This window comes from Lethenteron reissneri, chromosome 27 (genome assembly GCF_015708825.2).
Source record: "Lethenteron reissneri isolate LAM-NWPU_2019-01 chromosome 27, ASM1570882v1, whole genome shotgun sequence".
Taxonomy (NCBI): Eukaryota; Metazoa; Chordata; class Hyperoartia; order Petromyzontiformes; family Petromyzontidae; genus Lethenteron; species Lethenteron reissneri.
The window spans coordinates 15,030,398-15,054,159 of NC_083805.1; the positions used below are offsets into that span (position 1 = coordinate 15,030,398).

The window sequence follows — 23,762 nt, forward strand, 5'->3', positions numbered from 1 at the left end:
TCATCTCCGGTCCACAGCCATGAGCCAATGGCGCAAATTACGCAATTCCTATGGCAGGCGCGAGTCTGTCCATGGGGCAACCGGAGTTGGAATCGCGCACGGATTTTAAGCACGCATTGGGTGGAGCGAGAAAGAGCGATAGTTGCGGCGCACTGCGCCACGAGTTTGATTCCTGGCCACGGACAACACAAATGGCGAGTGATCATGGTGGACCTGATCTCCCATGCAAGAGAAAGTGACGCTCGGTATATTTTCACCTGCTCATTCGGCGTTTAGCTAAAATCGCACAACATACTTGGGCAGTGAAATTATGTGAACATAAATGCTCTGGATTAATGGACTTTGAACAGGGCATGAAGGGCAGTGGTATAACAAGTTAACTGTGCCTGCAGAGTGGATTAATACTGGAGGGCAGCTGGATTACTATAGATCATAAATACTGTAGTATTTTAGTTATTTTTTTATCTTAACTAGTTTATCTTACCAGGTAAGGCCCAGCGAGCCATGTAGCTCTTTTTCACAACCTGACCTGGCCACAAATGATAGCTCAACTGAAGTGGCTGATCACGTGGTAATTTATGGCAGCCAAATATACTAAATGCCCGTTGATTCGAAACGTGGATGGAAAACTAATTTCATGACAACCGCTTTATGTGTTTAGTTTGTTGTCCTTCCCCCAATTAGCCCGGTTGGCTACGTACGTTGCGACATAAGTTCAACACACATACATACAACACACTCATGGACGTCCTCCATCCCTTGGCTGCCAGTTCAACATTAGTCTCGACCACCAGCCATCGTCCCTTTCAGCCGTGCTGCATCCTGCCCAAGCGCAATTACTTTTCTTAACAGTTAGCAATTACGTCTTTAAACTACGAACGTTTCTCTCACGCATTCGTTCCTCTTTGTGTCCCCCGGTATAATGAATTCCCAGACTGCACTTCTCCACGCTTCTCTGCCCTTTCTCACAACGCGCTCCCCCCTAATTGAGAAATAAACACGAACACAGCAAAGCTCGTTCCCTGCTCTCACGCTGCCGCTTAGCCGATCTCCCTGCCCCCTCATTGGCTTCTTATCATCTCTTCATCACACAGCAAGAAACTCGTGGAAGGGACGACCGTGGAGGGTCGTGAGGATGGCAGTTACTATCTAAACGAATTTGTTTTGATTTTACCCGGCAAGGCCCACTGAGCTATATAGCTCTTTTTCAGAAGCGACTTATCATCACGTGGAAATTTATAGCCGTCAAAGCCTCTAAACGCGTGGTGATGTTGATTTTAAATGTGGAGGGGAAAACCGGAGGACGCGGAGAAAAATCCACGTGACCTCGGGGAAAGAGAAAGACACCGCAAACTCCAAATACACAACAGGTGTCAGGGTCGGGATCGAACCCACGACCTCCTGTACATCAGGCGAGGGCGAAAACATTTCGGCCACTCTCACCACGCACCGCGCCATCGTTCCAACGGCATGACTCTGCGACGACGCTCCGCTTTGCAAAAACGTCTCGCTCCAAAAAGCCGCCCGCACGAGCAACGCTTTGACAATTGGCCGGTCAGTCGGCTCATCAACAGGCGATCCCCAAGGGGGGGTTTGGGCCGATCGGAACATCTGGCTGCGTTGCGTGGCAGCGTTGCAAGAAATGTGCTCCGCATATGGGCTTTCACAAGCAGGGGCTGACAGCACGAAGTGACTGCCAGCTCGCATCCAGGCCAAGCATGAGGGGGAGCTAGGGGAGGGGTGGGGGAGGGAGGGGAAGTGGGGGGGTGCGGCGGGTGGAGACGGGAATTGGAACGGTCCATTCGTGTGCGGCTGGGTGGCGCTGTGGCGAGCGCTCTGCTCACGACGGTCCTTTCGTACGTTTCGATATCCGCGCCATCCTCGTAGCGCAAGAAGGTACCGCGCGCATTCCCAGACGAGTGTCAACTGTCAGTAGGGGGGCGATGTTGCCCACGTGGTTTTTGGTGTGCGAATTTACGAAACGTGTGAGAAATTCCACGCGAAGCCACGGCAAACCCTTTGCAGCAAGCGGGCTGCCGCTTGACCACGTCACCGAGTTCAAACCCCATGTTGAGGTTTGACTCGGCCACCCCCCGTGTAGCCTTTAACAGACCGTTGGGGAAAAAGTTGAGGTCGCTGTTTGGTACCCGCTATGTATGTAACGTGCGGATCGGAAACACAGACCCCCGGCGAAGTGGTAAAGAGCCCCCGTATAGCCTAAGTGCTGTTCGCGAGCACCTATGAAGGCCGGCACGGCACACGAAGGGGATGGTTGGCCACCACCACGCCTGGCCGCGTTTGTCTCTCGAGAGGTGATGTTAACACATTGGACAAATGACTAATTTCAGGCTAGGTCAACCTTGGGGAGGCTCGGAACTGATTCAGATAATCGTCACTGGTATTGCCCGTGAGCAGAAATCGAACTTAGGCTACCAAGTTCATAGCGCGGCGCACTAACCGCTGTGCCACCGCTCCCCACGACTCAGCCCACCATCGTCATCTCCATTGAATAAGTAAATAAATAACTAAATAAATAAATGCCTTTTGTGCAAAGTCACCATAGGAATGTGGAATTTACAACACAAACTCAGGGCCGCCGATGATGGAAATGAGCACCGTCCGCTGTTGATTTGATGTTATCCGCCAAAGAGAGGGATACAAATAAAATTCCTACTGGACATCTGTGACAATGGAGCTTCATAGCTCTTTGGATTTCTCCAGTGCAAATAATTATTTTGATTCTGGATGATGGCGGCGCCAGTTGGACCCCAGCCAGGGATTGAACTCGCAAACTTCCCCACTGCGAGTCACGTGACCTGGATAAGCTGCACACGCATAAGCAGCACCGTGCAGGCATGGAGCCACCCAGAGTTCGATTACCGGCCATGGCTAACATCGGTGGCGAGCGATGTCAGAACTTGCTGCAGGCGCTCCCCTCGGTCGACTCGCCCGCAAGAGGGATGTTGTGTATGAACATCATTGGGAAGACAAATGCGGCTGGGCAGGGCACTAGCCACACCACCCACTCAAGCCCCACTCTGGCCTTCCTATGTGCTCGCTCAACAGCACTCTCCCCGATATTCCATGCAGGCTATGCGGGCAATCTTTGCCTTCGAACCATGAGCGCTCTCTACACTGTTAACCATGGTCTGTTAAACCAAAGCATTTGGAGTCTGTCCCATGACCCCCTGCCAACGAGCCTTCGCCACAAACGGGGACATCGCTTGGCGCCAGAGGTCGCAATAAGGTACCCGATACCCGTACCCTACCCGATACCCGGGTACGGGTACCCGTTTGCGACCCTGGTGCGGCCGGGTCCGGGTATGGGTAAACCGTGAGTCACTGGTGAGTAAGCGTTTGTCACTCATTTCCCAACGTCTTGTCTCTTCTCACAATTCAAGTTCCTAGAATCAACCCACCCACGCCTGCAACATGGCTTCATCCCAGAGGTCGCAATCGGGTACCCGTACCCGTACCCTACCCGATACCCGGCCGGGTACGGGTAGCTGGGTATCGGGTAGGGTACGGGTACCCGTTTACGACCCTGGTGCGGCCGGGTACGGGTAAGGAATCAAAACCCGTTTGCGACCTCTGCTTGGCGCACGCACGAGCATGGTGGGGGCAACGATCGCTTTCCGCACTTACTCGGGTTGACTTGTGCCTCTGCCCAGCCGGCCAACCACAGCACGACCACGGAGATGTGCATCCTGGGTAGGTAGCAGTGCATCTTGGGGAGGAGATGTCGCACTTGGAGGCGGTGGCGTTGCATCGTTGGGCGACCTTGTGACGTCTCACTCGGCGAAGCACCTTGAAAGCTCCGACTTCATTTCCTGCGAGCAACAACGTGACACAATTACCAAGCCATGTGAACATAAGAGGAGAAGCGGGACGCTCCTGCGCTGCAGTTGTTAGCAGATCCAGTGGTCGCCAGTTCTATCTGCCGGCAGCACGTTAGGTACACGTGGGTGTAAATGCAATTTCCTGTAGAAGTTAACAAATATGTCTTCAGATACGGTCGCGTGTTCTTAATGTACGTGTGTATGTTGAACTTCTTTCGTGCCGTACGTAGTCAACTGTGCTAATCGGAGGTGTGGGGGGAGGACAACAGACTAAACACAAAGAGCAGTTCCAGTGAAATGAGTTTTCAATCTGGATTTAAAAGTTCACAGCTCCAGCGGCTTCCTAATATCGGAAGGAAGAGCGTTCCAGACCGCCGCAAAAGTGCACCTGAAAGCGCACGATACGGTGACCGCCTTTGTTTGATGGCCAGCCAGAAGCCGCCGCTGCGAGGATGACCAGAGTGTCACGCACTTCTAAAGCAGAGTCAAGCCATTCTGGCAACTCCCTGATGATTCTGGTTGTAACCACTGGCAAAACGTAATTTCCCAATTGTTGAGTGTGCACGGATAGCTCTCTAACACAACGGTGGTTGCTGCTGCCGCAGTGTTAAGTCGGCCACGTTTGTATCACGTAACAACTTGATTTACTACTGTGGGGTGGGCACTTGGTTTTTGCCCAGCGACCTAAATACGGGTGTAATGGTGGTTTCCTATCGATGTTCACACTGTCCACATTTTTCACATATCCGCCAATAACACGGTCCCCCGGCAAGTCGGATGACAACAGCACGGGCGTATATGTGACGGTGTAACGATTTACAAAAGGGTCACCACGGTATATTTGGTGTTAGCAAGTTCTCCGCTTGGTCGCGTGGCTTTTTCTGCGGGTTTTCCCTCCACATTTGGAAACACGCGTTTAGAGTATTTGGCTGCTTTAAATTTCCACGTGATAAGCCACTTCGTTGAGAAATAAAATGAGCCAAGAATGTCTGTGTGCAACGCTCGTGACGTCACTCCACGTCGACCAGCCCCCCTCATTAATAATCATGAGCAGGTGACATTCACTCCAAATTGACCCCCCCCCATTCATAATAATTAGCGGCTGACGTCACTCCACATGGGGGGCGAGGCGCCTCCTCCCCCTTCCTCGGCGTAAACTTACAACCCTCACTACAAAGGCAGAACCCTCACGTCACGCGATCTCCGTAACGCTGTTGAGACATTGAAGTAAAAAGGACGTCATGATGAACAAGGGATTATAACCTTTAAATGAAATATGTCTGTGTCACTGCGGCCTTACAAATTGCACACGCATTGATGCAATGAATATATCACGTCGCGATCTGCTTTTCGCTGGCAAGTGTCAGATTTACTGCAATACACCTTGGACGGGCAAAAGGCTATTTGAGAAATAATTTGTGGCCAGGTCGCTTGTGAAAAAAAGCTATATAGCTCAGCGAGTCTTAACTGGTAAAATTATTTTAGTTGCAGTTGATGTGTGACGGTGTGATGATGATCAACAAATATGCGACAGAGAAATGCGTTACGCGTGGCAGCTTTGAGAAAACGCAATCTGAGCACAAGCGGGAAAACTGGGAATAAACGGGCGTCATTCGTTCGTGTCAATATGACCTGTTCTTCAAAGAGCAAGTGTGACGCATAAATCGTGGCGAGTCAATTTTTATAGAAGCGATAATTTTATCTGCGCCTGAAGTAAACACGTGGCTATGTTCACACAAACGCAACATAAACACGCAGACACAGAGTAAAACGTCTATGCTTCAACAAACACACACATACAATAAACACACAAACACACAGTAAACCATATATACATTGACACTCACACACACATATACAAACAAAAAAGACTAAATTTCTCCCATAAAGCATTTAACAGACTTGGGGCAAGTGCTGCTAACGAGTAACTATGAAGGCCGGCACGGCACACGAGGGGGGGGGGGGTGGGTGGCCAGCACCACACCCGGCCGCCTTTGTCTCCCCAGTGACGATGTTTACACATTGCACCAGGTACTCATTTGAAGCTGAGCGAACCTAGGGGACGCTCAGGACCGGTTCAGATAAGCGTCACTGGTATTGGCTGTGATTGGAAACTCACATCACTGGGTTCAAAGCGCGGAGCACTAACCGCTACACCACCGCGCCCCACTCTCCACTCCTCACCCACACACACACAAGCGCACACACACACACACGCGCAACACCACGATCACAGCCCCCAGCTCTCATGCCTGGGACCATGTGCACGTATGCATGTGGTCATGCACGGACATGTTATTGTCCGTGCAAAGACGGTGCTGCAGGGGTAAATTTAGAAAATGTGGATTTCTTTTTTTACGTCTAGCATTCACCTTGAGTCTATCCTTGAATAGCAACTGCTAAAAGTTGATTAGGAAATGGTGTTGATTTCGGGTGACCTTTGAATATTATTAAAAGTGATGATGATGATGATGATTCACCACAGAATTTGTATCAACCATGTGCCCACGTTGGGTATGATACAATATTGTTACTTTCAAAGAGGAGTAAAATACACTAATTATTAGTCTTGTAATTTTTTTCAGGACATCCTCTCTGGAGACTCAGGATTCAATTATACACGAGGGCCCTAGGGATCTTTGGGGAATTATTTGACCGAGTAATTTAACATGTGGGAGGAAACCGACGAGCCTGAAGATAAACTCACACATGTGAGCGGATAACACTTACACAATCAAATTTCATACGCAGGCTCTCACGTTTATCGTTATCCCGTATCACAATTGGGTTTTCCTTTCGGGTTCGGTCTGCCATAGGAGTGACGTCAATCGGAGCTGTTGTACAAGGCCCTCCATCACCCAACGCAGTCGCACAAACCACGCTGTCACGTGGGCAAATGTGCCACTGATTTGTTTTTTTAAGCACACATGGCCCCCTTTGCGGACAAGCAAAAACCGAATGGACCATTTGGCAGGAAGGTGTACGTCTACCGAGGAGATGAAGCGATGAAATCGGCTCGTGCTCGGTGGAGCCGAGTTCAATTTCCGCGCACAGCCAATATCGGTGTCTATATGTGTGTGTGTGTAAGTGGGGAGCGGTAGTGTAGTGGTTAGTAAGCTGCACTACGAACCCGGTGTTCTATTCCTGCTCACGGCAAACATCGGTGATGATTATGTGAACTGGTCCTGGGCCTCCTCTAGGTCGACTCAGCCTCAAGTGAATACCTGATGCGGTGTGTAAAAATCGTCATTCGGGAGACAAACGCGGCCGGGCATGGTTCTGACCACCCACCCCCTCGTGTGCCGTGCCAGCCTTCGTAGGTGTTTGCTCTTAGCACTTGCCTCAAAACTCTGTTAAAGCTACATGGGGAATCTTTATTGCATCGCGTAATCATTAGAGATGGTAACAGCTTGGGGAGGCCTTCATCCAGCAGTGGATGGAACATGGCTGATGATTTTGATGATTCCTTAAGACCGCCACTGCTTCAGTAGCAGCAGCAGCGATTTGAAAAACAAGTTTAAAAATACTAAGGTTAGTTCCTACTACCGCAGCCAAATTGAGGCCCAGCATATGCTAAAGATACTCTCAGCACTATCATCAATAACAACCACTGTCTTATAATTGGAAAGATACATAAGCTAATGTTTCGGCCAGTAATATTTACACGCAGAGCGAGGAGAGAGACAGATGATTGTCGCTTATATTCGGAGACGATATTTTACGATTTCTACGAGCCAAAGGTCAAAGTATCTCTGCCCAAACGAGTGTGGGCGGGGGGGGGCACTCATCTCCGTTGGCAGGCCATGGCCAGCGGTGGAAGTTCCACATTCCTATGGTGAAGGCCAGTCTGTCCAGAGGCAAACCGCTTACCGACTTACCACACTGTGGTACTCGTTTTATTCACCGCAGAGGAATGATGGGCCGAGTCAAACCACGACCAAGGTTTGAACATCGAAACTCCCGAGCGCAAACGTAATAATGCACTGAATTTTTTCTTCTTGGTTCTTTCGGTAAAGTCACGTAGAATGGAAATAATAAAATAATACAAAATAAAACATAATACAATAATTCTCAATTCTAATTCTGAATTTTTTCGTCAATCCTTTGTTGAGTGAAGACCGCCACCCCCACTCCCGATCACCCTGTGTCAGCCATGGGGGGTTGTTTTGACCATACCTCGCCATGATGGCGAGTGCTGGGCGAGTGAAGCGAGAATGGAACGGGGGTGAGGCCCCTTACACAGAATGGCGGAGTATGGTCGAGAAGCCTCGATGGCAAAGATCCAGCGGTGGATTGCCAAAGGGAATACAAATCGCTTGCTCTTCGAATATTATGTAATACTGAAATGTTGAAAGTTGGGAATTTATTTTTATTATATGGAAATGTTGTAGGTCATCAAGGTAAAGGCATCGGTTTACCGTAACAAACTAATAAAAACACACTCCGAGGCTCTGTTTTGCCGAATAAACAAATAGAATAACATTGCGGTCTTATCGGCCCCTACACTGCGCCAACTCTCTCCAGCAGGAGCACTTGCTTTGGCAGCGGAAGACTGGACCAGTTTTGAGTTCTCCGAGTATCATGCATGAATATATATTTAACTTCTTTCGCGCCGTACGTAGCCCACCGTGCGGGAAGGACAACAAACCAAACACACAAAAAGCAGCCGCGAAGAAATTAGTTTTTTTTTAAATATAGATTTAAACGTGCATAGCTCGTGCGACTTCCTAATCTCGGAAGAGCGTTCCAACCGGCCGCAGAAGCGCACCTGAAAGCGCGCGATGCCGTAACCGTCCTTAAATTTCGATTTAAAGCTTTCGTGACTGCAGGGATTCATCTTCTTGGTTCTTTCGGTAAAGTCACATAGAATGGAAATAATAAAATAATAAAAATAAAACATTATAAAATAATTCTCACGACGTTTCGGCCACAACGCAAGCAGCCGTCCTCAGGTGAAGAATAGGTCTGTCGAGAAGACAGACTGAATGAATTTCAGACTCTGTCTTCTTATGTTTTATTTTTATTATTTCCATTCTACGTGACTTTACCGAAGGAACCAAGAAGAAGTAACCGTCCTTGTTCGAATGCTCGCCAAAAGCTGCTGCTGCTGCTGCTGCTGCGAGGGTGACCGGAGTTCAGCAGTGTGGCCCGTGATCCCGCCGACATCGGCCGGTGCCCTCCCCAAGAAAAATACCGTAGGCTCCATTCCACATTCGATTGTCACGTACGACGGTGGCAATATGTGCAGGACCTAGATTTGAACTTAAAACACGTTATCCATGTTATTTAATTCGTTTTAGTGATCGGCTTACCTTCCGTTTAATTTGTATTCCTATGGTGTTAATTTTGTATTGTTTGTTGTTGCACAGATGCCCCCTACAGGACATCTGTGCAAAAAGAGCTTCACAGCTCATCGGATTTCTCCAGGATAAATAAAGATTTTGATGAATGCCAATGTCGAGGTCCGCTAAGCCAGGACGAGAGGGCTTCAGGCGAGAGTTTGCGGAGGTTTGCTCTTCCTTCTCTTCCTCCTCCGTTGAAGCAGCTTAGACTAGAGTGGTTTGCTCGACGGTTCCATCGAGGGAAGCCTCCTCCGTGTTTTCACGCCGCCTTAAAACACGAACACGGTCGTCTAGGTGGGAATGGTCGTCGTCAATTCGAATCTGAAATCCAGATATGAGCAGGCCTTGTTCATTCAGTGGCCTGGCCTCTATCCAACTTCTCTCTCCCCTACTCTTTGCAATGGTACAGCCTTGTGCCTTTCATTTCTCAATCTTTAAGTCATCGGATTTTTAAAAAATCGTGATCACCAATTGTTAATCACAATCATTGTTTATTAACTGTCGTTGATAATAATGGCCTATCATTCTGTAACCAACTTTCAACACAGTACTTCTTAATTATAATTCAACAAAACTATTTTTTTATTTTACCAAGTAAGGCCTACTGAGCTACATAGATGTGTTTTTTTCAGAAGCGACCTGGCCGCAAATGATAGCTCGGCAAAGTGGATGATCATCAAGTGGAAATTTCGACTAGCCAAGTACTCTTGACACGTTTCTAAATGTGGCGGGTAAATCCCGAGTAAAATCCACGTGACCACGGGGAGCAAGATACACGCAAACTCCACACAAATGGTCAATCTAAAAGAGTTCATCGTGCTTTTTAGTCAACTCCATCCCAAGCGCAAAATTTCCCCCCCTACTCACTTTCCCACAAGTGGTACAGTCGGGCACTTCCACATCCCAGCAACCCCCCCAACCCCAACTCTCTCACAAGTGGTACAGTCTGGCACGTTAACTCAATCCCTGCACCACCCGCCCACACCACCCCCTCTCCATCCACACACCCCCCCCACACACCCCCCTCTCCATCCCCCCCACACCACCCCCCACACCACCCCCCCACACCACCTCTTGCCCCCCCCTACTCTTGCCCCCCCTCCCCCACCCTTGCCCCCCACCTCCCCCCCACACAGACAGTGCTCCTTGTCCCGTGCACGCGTTCCAGCCCCAGCTTCGTTCTTCCCCTTGCGGTCCGAAACACAATCCAACACTTGGGGTCGCCACAGCAACCGGCGGAAAAAAAACATTTAGTTGCGTTAAGAAGTCTCGTCGGGGCCGGCCGACTTACTGTAAGCATCGGGGGCTCTACTGGATGATGGGCCCATCACCACCACCACCAACACCATCCATTCACCGAGCTGTGCAATACGCCTACAATGTGCCGAACTTCTTTCGCACCGTACGTAGCCAACCGTGCTGATCGAAGGACGACAAACTCGACACAAAATAAGCATCTTCTTGGTTCTTTCGGTAGAGTCACGTAGAATGGAAATGATAAAATAATAAAAATAAAACATAATAAAATAGTATATTATTTTTTTATTTCCATTCTACGTGACTTTACCGAAAGAACCAAGAAGATGAATCCCTGCAGTCACGAAAGCTTTAAATCGAAACAAAATAAGCAGTTGTGAAGAAATGAGTTTGGCACTCGAGATGACTTAAAAGTGCTCTTAGTTCCCTCCCGGTGGCTCCGTCATATCGGAAGCCAGGGCATTCCGGACGGCCGCAGACGCGTCTTTGTGCGATGGGTCAGCCAAAAGTTGCTGCAAGGATGACCGGAGTTTGCGTGATAACACTGGTCAACAACAAAACAATTCTGGCCTGGACTTTTGCAGCTGTTTTAGACTAATTTCAGGGTGCTGATTCCAAATCATTTTCATTGATTTTACCCGAAATTAACTCTGTCGCTTATGATTGCAAGTTGTTGCGAGTCAGTGACTGCTTTAGTGTTAAAATATGGTGCTGTATATTTAGGATAGTGTGTTTATAATATAATTTTATGTAGATATCCACATTTATTTAATATTTTTCTTCTGCAGTTTTTATTAAAAATGCAATATTTGATATCTCAAAAACCTGATGTGATAGACAAAAACTGATGCCATATTTGGAATCAACATCCTAAAATTACCTTAAAACCGTTGGAATACCTTATGCCAGAAAAAGTGTGTTGATCAGTGTAATAGGTAATTTCTACTATAATATTACTTAATTTTAACAATACATGCTTCTGCTGGTCACGAGCCACCACCAGCCTGCAATAATCCAGCACTTTGAAATTCTCCCACCCCCGTTAGCCCCCCATACCGAGCCATTTACTACTATAATGAGCCAAGAATGTCTGTGTGTCCCGTGCGTGACGTCACTCCACGTCGGCCAGCCCCCCTCATTAATAATCATGAACAGGTGACGTCCTCCACATGGACCCCCCCCCTCAATAATCATGAGTGGGTGACGTCACTCCACATCAAACAGCCCCCCTCATTAATAATCATGAAGAGGTCCTTCAAATAGACCCCCCCCCATTCATAATAATTATCGGGTGACGTCACTCCACATGGGGGGGGGGGGCGAGGTGCCTCCACCCCCCTCCTCGGCGTCAACTCACAACCCTCACTACAAAGGCAGAACCCTCACTTCACGCGGTCTCTGTAACGCTGTTGAGACATCAAAGTAAAAAGGACGTCATGATGAACAAGGGATTATAACCTTTAAATGAAATAGGTCTGTGTCACTGCGGCCTTACAAATTGCACACGAATGGATGCAATGAATATCACGTCGCGGTCTGCTTTTTGCTTGCAAGTTTCAGATTTACTGAAATACACCCGTCCTTGGACGGGCAAAAGGCTAGTATTAAATGTTGCACGAGTGTGCGTGTAAATTCCACTGATCCAGTCACGTGGTGCATGCAGTGAAGTGGTCAAAGCACCCAACTCAATTTCGCTAAAAGTGGCAATAAGTTTGAGTCCTGGTTGGGGGTTGATTAACCGCATCATCGTCATCACCATCACCATCACTAACTAAGACGGCCACCGCATCGTGCGCTTTCAGATGCGCTTTTGCGGCCGTCTGGAACGCTCTCCCGAAATTTGGAAGCCATTGGGAGCGATACGCTTTAACATATACATGTAGCAGCAATGCCACTGTAACAGCAATGCCAATGCAGCAACAATGCCAATGTAGCAGCAATGCCACTGTAACAGCAATGCCAATGCAGCAACAATGCCAATGCAGCAGCAATGCCAATGCAGCAACAATGCCCAATTCAGCAACAATGCCAATGCAGCAACAATGCCAATGCAGCAACAATGCCAATACCAGCAACAATGCCAATGTAGCAGCAATGCCAATGCAGCAACAATGCCAATGTAGCATCAATGCCAATGCAGCAGCAATGCCAATGCAGCAGCAATGCCAATGCAGCAGCAATGCCAATTCAACAACAATGCCAATGCAGCAGCAATGCCAATGCAGCAGCAATGCCAATGCAGCAACAATGCCAATTCAGTGGGCGAGAGAGCTGCCGTAGCAAGAGGTTATATAGGTAAGAAAGGGGGGGAGGAGCAAGGGGGGTGAGAGAGAGGGGGGGGATGTGGGGTAGGGGCCTTCATCCAGCAGCTGATAGATCAGGGGTGGCCAAACCAAGCCAGGTGAAGAACATACGGCTTCTGGGCAGTTCAAGTGCTGCTCGATTAGAGACGAGAGGAAATTTGTAACTTTTCAATACGAGTCTTATTTTAAACGGGGGGGAAAAAAAATCTGCGGAAGCGTAATTAGCCGAGGGCACTCACCCCTGGCAGCGGAGCGACACAAGAGTACTCCCAGGGCGCTCCCGCAGATTTCTAAATCCAAAAAACTCCACGGACAACCTCACACGATATGTGTGGTCTGTGACTCTCGGCCCTATGAAGATTTCGGTTTGTGGCCCATAGGGTCAGGAAGTGACAAACAAACATCTCGTGAAGGCGAAGCTCATGGGCACAACCCCTCAACCGCGTCCACACGCAAACTATAGCAGGAGCAAATGCGAATATTTAATGCACAAAATGGAACATTTATCAAATCTCCTGCGGTGTGCGGAGACTGTGGTCACCGAGAACAGACCACGGAATGTAAAAGGACCCAATGGCCAATTTACAAATACGAAGGAGGCATCATCACAACGATACACTCCGCTACTCCCGACGCAATCACCTGGCTCAACCACCTCAATGATAAATTATAGCTGGAGCTCGACAACATCAGCCAAACAAAGAGAAGGCCAATGAAGCGTTGTTACCCATGACCCTGGTAAAGATCATAGCGGATGACGATGATGATCGGAGTTGATCGCAGATTCTCAAGTGGCCTGTAATGAACTAGCCAAGCCTTGAATGGGTGAGGAAGTGCTACGAAGTGGAATCACAGTGTCGCACGCAGACACACAAACTTGACTCAGCCTCCCTGAGGTGTGTGAAGTCAGCTTTACCCAGCGAAAATAATATTCCTGATCAATGTATAAAGTTCTGTTATCCGCATAATCACGGATAACAGTATGAATGCGTTGCACATTCCTCCCCACACCCGGAGCAAAGTCAACATTCCCTATTCATCGTTTACGCCACATCTGCCTGTTATCTGTGAATCAACGGATAACGTGAAATGCTGTTCCGATGGGTAACAGCCGTGAAATGACTGAGTGGGGTTCCCCTGCATGACAAGATTTGTGGATAAAAGGGTAGCAGATAACAGAAAGCATCATCATACTATTTTAGAAACGGGGTTTTCTGGCTGTTGATCCCACGAAGTAATCTAGAAACATTTTTTTATTTGACCAGGTAAGGCCCACTGAGCTGTATGACTTTTAATAGAAATAGCCTGGCAACAAATGATAGCGCAATGAAGTGGCTTATCGCGTGCAACTTTAGAGCAGCTAAATTACTCGTAAAACTCATGTTGATTCTAAATGTGGAGGGAAAAACCAAAGGACCCGGGGAAAAATCCACGGCAACCACGGGGAGAGAGAGAGAGACACGCAAACTCCAAATACACAGCAGGCGTCAGGGTTGGGATCGAACCCAACGACCTCCTGCATACCAGGTGAGGGAGTTAACATCTCGCCACCACAGCGCCATCTCGCCACCGCAGTGCCCGGGCAGTGTTAGTATTGTATAAAAAAAAAAGTAACCAGTAACATTATTGCTACAGTATCATGCAAGTCTCTTAAATTCCCCGCCCTCCCCCACCGCATCTGTTCGCCAGGCAGCGTAAACAGTTGCACCACAGTTTAGTCGATTGTCAGTTCACGTGTGGTGGAGAAAAGTGTGGGTATTCCGACCTCTTTCATAATGTCTGGCCAGGGAAGAGGAGGCCAACAAACCCTTTTCGTCGAGGCCCTTCTACAAGCAGCAGTGGCGTGAGCAAGATCTTGCAGGGCTGCGTCTTCACCCGATCGTCGGTAACGTTAAGCCGACGTTTTCAAACGTTTCATGTTTATCAGCGCCGCGTAATTTGGAAATTGCCGTAATTATTTCCTGCGTCGACTTGACATCACCGTAAGCAAGTAATTGGCGTAAATGTGCGCGTGTGTTTTTTTTTTTTAAAAATACGACCGAAAGTATGGAGAGGGAACATTTTTGGTTTGACACAAGGGACAAAAAAAAGATTTTCTTGCATCATCCACATTTTTCAGTTGCAAAAAAAAATAGAAGCAAAAAGAAAGAAAATATGACCGCTAAAATTGACATTCAGAAAAACAACACATAACACAGTGCTTGAGAAATGCCCTCTGGTCCTGATAATTTTTTGTTATAGCAAGTAAAACAACAAGGCTGAAAACCCATGGCCTGGGCTCAACAAAAACACCATGGGCCTAAACGACGAGCACTGTGCAACAGCCATCTTCATCTGTTCCATCATAACGACCAAAAGCCAACAACATCTCCATTGTTATTAGGAGTAGTAATATACTACTACCCTTGTTTATCCACGAAAGCCTCACCGAGTCTCTTGGCTTTTTCAGGAGGGTCCTGCTAAGTGTTTCGCAGTGGGGGGAGTGGGGGTGAGGGGCAATGATTCCTAATGTGTACAGTGGGGGAAGGGGGGGTAATTTTATCAAATTGGGACCGTGACGCCAGCACACGACCATCTACCCTTGCGAAATGATGTCAAGCGAACTTTAACGTCTGCTGTGAAGCAGACGGTGTGCGCATTACAAGCACGGTTGGGCTGGCTACGTACGGTGTGAAAGAGGTTCAACGTATGTACACACATACACATAATACACTCATAGTATTAATCAGGGCGGCCTTTAGATTTGAGCCGTAAACCTCCCAAAACTATTTGGTAAAGTATTGAGCAGAGCATGCACAATTTGTCGACTCGGTGAATTTACACAAAAATGTGTTTTTACTCAAGGCCCTTAAATATGATGGCCATCCCATATCCTGCCTCCTAAAGGTGAGAAAACTCCCTACAAGCCACACCCAACGTGACAATGATCCCAATGACTTGCCCAAATTCCGCCCATCACTTCCCATTCAGCGGGAAATGAGGGAGCAAAGGCGATATATTTTTTTCCCCCAAAACTATTTTCATGTTATCAGATTATTTTAGTAATTGGGTGGCATGTAATCGGAGAGTACACACCATGGCAGATGCGGTTACTTGATGCACAAATGGGAAATTAAAAACCCTCCGGCGTGCGACAAGGTAACCCAGACAGGACCATCGAACATACGACTCGGCGCCTAATCCGCAAAAAAGGGGACATCGTGACAGCAGTGATACACCACTCCGCTACCCCTGATGCAATTATCTGGCTCTAAAATTATAGCTGTTGCTCTACATCAACATCAGCCATACAAAGGAAGATTCGAGTAAATGAACAGAAAATCTATAAAGTCGTAGATTCATTAAACAATCAAGACTACAGCCCAGCTCTAGCAATGCGTAATAGCCAACAACATTGACTCCTAGTTAATGTGGCCATATAATGGTGGACTTCCAATCGGAAGATCCTTGAGTTCATAATATTCTGGTTTTGGGCAGAGGGTGAGAGGTAAACTACGCTCACGATACCTCGGCAATGCCTGTGCAGAGATTCACTCTATCAATGAGAACGTGGAATTTCCACTGCCGACTCGCAGATGCCGACCGAGTGGACGATCGCTGCCATGCTGCTCATTGGAGCCGTAATCTCCACACAGCTTTAAAATACACGGGGGGGGGGGGGGGGGGAGTGATGTCTTATATCTACTCTTACTATTTTTATTTTACCAGGTAGGGCCCATTGAGCTACGTAGTTATTTTTCCACAAGCGACCTGGCCATAAATGACAGTCCAATGTAGTGGGTTGTCACGTGGCAATTTATAGCAGCCAAATACTCCGAAAGCATGTTGACTCTAAACGTGGAGGCAAAAAACCAGAGGACCTGGAGAAAAACCGATGTGACCACGGGGAGGAGTGAACATGCAAATTCCAAATATTACCGGCTTCAGGGTGGGAATCGAACCCACAACTTCCTGCATACCAGGCAAGGTAGTTAACATCTCGCCACCACGGCGCCTAATAGTCCGGTATGCGCGCGCGTGTGCGTGCGAGACGAGATTTGTATAACTCTTGTTAACACCGCGCACGATTTTGGGGTGCATCTTACTCCCCGATGCAATATCGCAATCCAGAGAAAAGGTGGGGGAGGGGCAAAGTGGATTTTGATTGAGGCGAGCCGCTGTTTCCTCAGCTCCCAATCTAGGTCAGAGCTATTAAATCAGCCTCACGTGGTCATTTATGGTCCAGACTTGCAGATGGGGCTTGGCTCCGCACAGACTTTCAAAAGGCAACGCGCGTATGCACCATGCACGCGCGCGCACACTCCCACCGATAAACACGCTCGCAGAGGATAATCCTTCATCGTTGTGACGCAGGGCCAGAGGTCCGTGGAAGAATATTTTTAAAGCGCCATTGGGAAGTCGTCGACTCGTTTTGTTTGGTTGTTGGCGTCCATAAGCCATCAAACTCCTGACACGAATAAAAGGCCGTCACTAACCACGAGTTAATTTGTCGACATTTGAGGCGAACCAGGCTTTGATGGAAATAAGCAATATTTTTTTCTCAACTTTTTTTTTAAAACACACTTTTATGAAATGTACTAGTAATGGCAGAACTCCACGACTCCAGAAAGTGGCCCCGAAGCTTGCCACAACGTAAGGGACCGTGGGCAATTACAGCCAACGTTAGTTGAGCGTGGACAATTAGACCCAAGCCGAAACATAACATATGAAAAAAGAATGTTTAAAAAATATTTTTTTTTATTATAGAATATAGTATTGTCATCAGTATGACATAAGTATACCAAGTTTGCAGTCGATAACCTATTGGGAAGTGGGTTAAAATTGAGTTATAAGATTTTAGGATACGACAACGACAACAACAACGACAGAGTGAGTTAAATAAAAGTGTGTAAAAAAAGGTAAAATCCACAACAACAGGTCTGCACTAACGCTCACCACACACGCTGCCACTAGACTGCATGCCGAAATTGGGTCATCCGGTACGGGAATTCGGCTCGTGGCGAATTACTAATATGGTATATATGCCGAAAGCGCAGCCGTGCCGAATGATCCCCAATTACAAACGATCAAATACCCAAATAACGAGGTTTTACTGTTCACTGTATATGCTCTGTATTATACAGTACGTATTATATGCCCAGGTGGCACTATGGTTAGATTGCTCATCTCTCAAGTCTGAAAGTTCAAGTTTAAATCCTGGCCAGGGCTCATCATCCTTACGGCACTGGACAAATGCACACCACTTTGAGGGAAATCGACAGAGGGAACCCTCTGCCAAAAGAATGTGGAATTTCCTACCACTGGTTTGGGCCACCAGCGGAGATGAGCAGAATAAACCGCATCATAATCATCATCAGGTATGGACGGTGACCTTCCTGTGTCGACGCCATCCCGCCGGGCCCTGCGATTCCACGATCCATGTCACTCGTGTATAGGAACTGATCTAATGGCTCGATCTCCACAAAGGTCATATGCTAAATTCCTCTGTTGATATGCAAATTCCTTTGCCAAGGCGCCCTTCCTCCCCTAACCCAGCTTAAATATACGCTGCCAAGCCTGGTGGTGTTCATTCAGACGCTGTCTTTCCGACAGACCTGTTCTTCACCTGAGGACGGCTGCTTGCGTTGTGGCCTAAACGTCGTGAGAATTGTATTTTATTATGTTTTATTTTTTATTATTTTATTATTTCCCTTCTACGTGACTTTACCGAAAGAACCAAGAAGATGAATCCCTGCAGTCACGAAAGCTTTAAATCGAAATTTATCGAAACGATGTAAAAATAAGAATAGGCTTTAACCATTCTGGCAACAAAACAGATGTTAAGATGCTCAAACACCAAACAGATACCCTATTGCAAGGCATCAAGTCAACACGACGCCTTTAACGTGTGTTAAGAATCACACTGACAGATAATCACATGGATCAGGGAACATCCCATATACTCAGTGCCGGATTAAGCTAGTGCGGGGCCTGTAGCATATGTTATAAAGGAGCCATAAATAAAATAAAAACACAAATATTAAAACGCAAAATTTTACTTGCATAGTAAAGTTAAGGTATTTTTTCATTTGCTATACAGCCAGATACTACGACAAATCGCTAACCTTAAACACCCAGTCATTCACAAAAGTCGAAGGCGGTATAGTACTATAGTAATAGAGCAAGTGTAGAATCACTAAACCGGAATTGATAGCTTGAAGGCATTTAGCGCGGGGCCCTTGAAAGTGCGGGGCCTGTAGCAAATGCAGCTACTTTTGCTACTAGGATAATCCGGCACTGCGTATACTGTATATAGATTAAAATATATATATTAAAAAACAACAAAATATATTTAACGATACTGTGTAGAACTAAACACATGTGCACTGAACTATTGTAATGTTTTTTTCTTCAGCTAATGGGGATGCCCATGAGCCCGAGAGAGAATATGAGCTTGCAAATTATGCTTGTGGAATGTTGTCGGAATGCCGGAGGAATTCTGACCCGCAGAATTCGTGGAAGGCTGATAGAGCCTGAGCAACAGCTACTGGTGGAATGCTGTCGGAATGATGGGAACATTCGGGCAGAGATGTTGGAGAAATGCCGGATAAAAGCTGAGGCTTGTTTGTGTGAGAACCAATGGAATGTGCTTGCAGTTGCAGTGACGAATACTTTCTGTCGAGAATGATGATGCAATCCCATTGGAATTCTGGTGAAATTGCGACTGTGTAGCTTCGCAGTCAGAGCCATTGTTTACAGAGGCAACGGATAGATTGCGGCTACAGCTGCCCGGGTGTTGGGGCACTATGGTGGCGAAATGTTAACTACATCGTCTGATATACAGGAGGTCGTGGGTTCGATCCCAACCCTGACGCCTGTCTATTTGGAGTTTGCACGTTCTCCCCGTGGTCGCGTGGATTTTTATCCGGGTCCTCCGGGTTTTCCCTCCATGTTTAGAAACAACATCACGCTTTTAGAGTATTTTGCTGCTAGTTATTTCCACGTGACAATCCGCCTCCGACTAGCACGATTTGCTACGTACGGTGCGAAAGACGTTCTATATATATACACATACACACTTCGTTGAGCTGTCGTGTGTGGCCAGGTAGCTTGTGAAAAAGAGCTATGTAGCTCAGTGAGCCTGACCTGGTAAAATAAAAAATAGTTGTTTGAGTATAACGTTCCACAAAGGAGTACTCATTGAATCAATCGCAGAGATGATGCGCTGATTTGACCCATGAGATTGATTTTAACTACCCATAGTGGCACCTGGACAGATAATACTTTTGAAAATTGCCCACAACTAAATTGTAAGCACATTAAACCGCTCCTGCCTAATTGTGGCTACTCAAAACAATCATTCGCGTCATTGTGGAAAATAGAAATAACAAAATAGCAAAGCAGAATGTATCTCCACATAATTCGTCTCTCCGCTATCATTTTTTTTATCCTGACACAACGCATCGCCTCCATCACACAACTCATCGTTGCGATCATCTTGCGGGGAGAATGGCCCTTTGCCATGGTTCTGTGTTGCCCCAATCGCTCACTCCAACTGCATTTTAACTGGAAACCACTTTGCGGAGTTGGAACAGTGCACGTATCTCAAGCACGCATTGGGTGGAGTGAGAGGAAGAAATGGTTGTGGCGCACTGCGCCACGAACCCGATGACCCGATTTTCATTCCTGGCCACGGACGATACAAATGGCGAGTGATCACGGTGAACCCGCTCAGCGTATTTTCACCTTCTACCTGCTAACGCGGCGTTCAGCTCGAATCCCACAACACACCTGGGCAGTGAAATTACGTGAATGTTAACGCTCTGGATTAATTCGCATTGAATAAAGAATAAATAACAAGTTAATTGAGACAGCACAATGGATTAATACTGGAGGGCAGCTGGTTTACTGTAGATAAGTGTTCTTCGTTGCAAGGCCCGGGGGCCTTTAGTGCGGCCTCCGACAATACAAAAAGGATAAAAACACCCCCCCCCCCCGCATCATCGTGCTGCTGTCAAAACCCAATTGTTTCAAATGTGTGGCGGCCCTCACACACTGATGATGTCTTATCGGCGAAAGTGCCCCCCCCCTCTGAAAATGAGCGAAGAATACCGCTGTAGATCGTCAAGTCAGTGATTTGCTGCTCAAATGAGCATTGTGACAGTGCTTATATCCGTGTATAGCCCTGAGCCTGCGGTGGATATTACACCTTCCTATCGTGGGGACGAGTCTATCCACAGGACAACCACTGTTGCCTTCCCCACACACAGTGGTGCGTATTTTATCGACCCCAAAGGGATGATGGGCTGAGTGAACCCCCAACCAGGATTTGAACTCGCAACCTTCCCAATTGCGAGCCACTCGCCATCCCACCGAGCCACGCCGGCTAGGTACTTTAATCCTGATTGGATGATGGGTTCACGTCCGTGGGATCCAGGGTTAATCCTCCTCTCATGTTGGATTAATGCTGCCCGGAATTCTCGACGAATGCTGTTGTAATGCTGGATTAATGCTGGTCGCAATGCTGGATTAACACTTGAGCGACGCTGGATTAGGTGGGCTAAAAGGTCCCCTTGAAATATTGCCGCGATTGCTTTGGCCAACGCCGAGGTGTGAACACCAACTTTCCGTTCGCGGTGAATTATCATCATCATCATCGTCACCGGTGGGATCACTCATCAAGAGTCGTGAATCACTCCCTCTGGATTAAACATGCGAGACAAAAAACCACGGCGGCACTTTGCAGGGGTCGAATGTGCCAGCTATCCCCCTCTCCCATGAATGTTTAATGGGGGGCCTTGCCCATGTACGCACGCCACCGCCCCCCCCCCCCCCATCCTGCAGCTGCCCCCCGGCTCGGGTTTCCGTTACCGGAGCGCCCTCGCAGCCCCTCGAAGCACGAGGGCAAAAAACGATTACCGCTCTTTCTCCGCTAACCACAATCTCTGGCTCGCCGGATTCCCTCAGCGGCGCTGTCGCCGTCATATCCCTCGCAATATCGGCGTCGGCGATCGTGACTTTCGAGTTGCGTGGGGAGTTGTCGCCAGCCGGTCCAGCTCGCGACAATCCTGCGGTGGAGCATGGCCATTGCCGTGGTTCCATCGCTCACTCCCGACTTTATTTTTATTTTTTTCGCTGGAAACCCGTTTGGGGAGTTGGAACCACGCGTGGATTTTTCACGCACACACATGGGGCGGAGCGGAGGCGCAGCGGTTGACGCACCGCGCTGTGAACCAGGTGACCCAAGTTTGATGATTACTGGCCACAGATAATGTCAGTGGCGAGTGATATCTGCACCGGTCCCGGTTATCGGCACCCTCCCACCCACCCGCTGCCACCCTTACCTCTTCACCAACACCCCCGCACTGACCAGTGTGGTGGTGTATGGTCAAACGTACTCCATAACTGACATGGCATAAGTAGGCCTTCATTTCACAAGGCTATCAAATAATACATGCGGCAGCTGTATGGCCGTGTCCCCATACCTGAATGTGTGTTGAGCCATAATCATTTGGTATTTTTTGTTACGATTTATAAATGTGAAAATTATGATCTTATTATTATTATAATAACGGGTTTTTGTGTTACGTTGTCTGCGAGTAAATCTCCCTCTGGGTTTAGTTTTTATTCCGTTATTTTACTCATCGGTATTTCTAAGTCAGCCGGGGCAAGTTATACAGTCCTACGAAGGGGCCCAGTCCCACCTGAACACGGGCACTGGGAACGTGCCACCAACCTCACGACGTGATACGCATTTCGCCCCGGGCAAGTCAAGTTGATTTCCGCATAGCCTCATTCACAAGAGTGATCTGGGCCACGAAGGCTCACTTTGCTGGCGGCGGTGGGTGATGGTGTCGGTGGTCAGTTGGCATGACCTGGATGTGAATTCATCAACCCACAATTGGGAGCCCTTCTGCGTTTTCCAGCTGTTCTGGCCAAGTTGTGTCAGCAGTCAAAGTGCCACCGCGGCCAAACAAAGACGAGTGACAGAGCGGCGCTCGTTAACGTTGGCAGCCCTGAGACGGCGGTGGCAATTCCACATTCCCATGCTGGTGGGGGGGGGGGGGGGGGGCAGACTGGGGGGTGGGGGATAGTCGATCCAAACGACTAACACTATTCACATCCCACCGAGTGGTTTCTCATGTTCTCCTGTAGGTGTTATGGAGATAATTCGACTCCCATCTTGGGATTTAATTCAAGAATCTTCCAGCAATTTGGAAACATCACAGCCTGGCTGGATGTGGGATGCAGTCAATGTGTACGGTCACGTTTTGCATTGCTGTTTTTCCATGGTCCCAGATCCTTATCTTTATCACCCATTGTTTTTTTCCCACTTGGTACGTTTCAAAGGATCTAACTATGCACGTATGTGGAACTTCTTTTGCACCGTACGTAGCCAACCGTGCTAATCGTAGGTGCGACTGCAGTACCACCCACCCGTTTGGGCAGGTGGATGGATGGGTAGATAGAGGTTTAGATGGGCAGGTGTACGGGTCGTTTGTGTACGTAAGTAGCCCAGTAAATATGGAACGCTGGGCCAACGTTGGTCCAATGTTCCTGACCACGTCGACATTGGCGACACCTTGCGCGTTTACTGGGAGGGTGGCCGTGATACAAATGTTCACGACACAATATAACATTTCACGACACGACGATGATTACCATGTCAGTTTCCCATAGCCTTGCATTTCAAATCCGTACGGATGGTTTTGTGCTTTTCAAAATACGTCCAGTATGAATAAATGTTACTGAACAAGGTTCCTCATCTGCGCTTCACTCAACTTAAGCCTGCTGCTCTAGTCATTATACAACGGGAAGGGGAGTCGAGTCGGTTGTGTAACAGGGCAGATTGGCGGGGGCAATGAGCAGGAAAGAAAAGGGAAGGAAAGGGAAAAGAGGTGCAGATTTAACGCCGCTACGAATGTGCAGCGCGATGGCTGGAACCGGCTTCGTTTTCTGAGATATGACCAGATCGGGCGCATTTCAGAAAAACGTAATGACCCACGGCCAACGTGGCATAATTATATCTTGCTAAACAGATG

The 23,762-nt window shown here is 47.9% G+C and overlaps 1 protein-coding gene across 1 annotated transcript in view; it reads right to left on the reverse strand.

Moving 5' to 3' along the window:
- Positions 1 to 23,762, reverse strand: part of DDR2 (discoidin domain receptor tyrosine kinase 2) — an 81,872-nt gene that overhangs the window by 50,141 nt on the left and 7,969 nt on the right. Inside the window, exon 2 of the mRNA XM_061561559.1 lies at positions 3,646 to 3,830. Coding sequence (XP_061417543.1) covers positions 3,646 to 3,769 — 124 coding nt within the window. The 5' untranslated portion in view covers positions 3,770 to 3,830. The remainder of the gene's footprint in view (positions 1 to 3,645; positions 3,831 to 23,762) is intronic.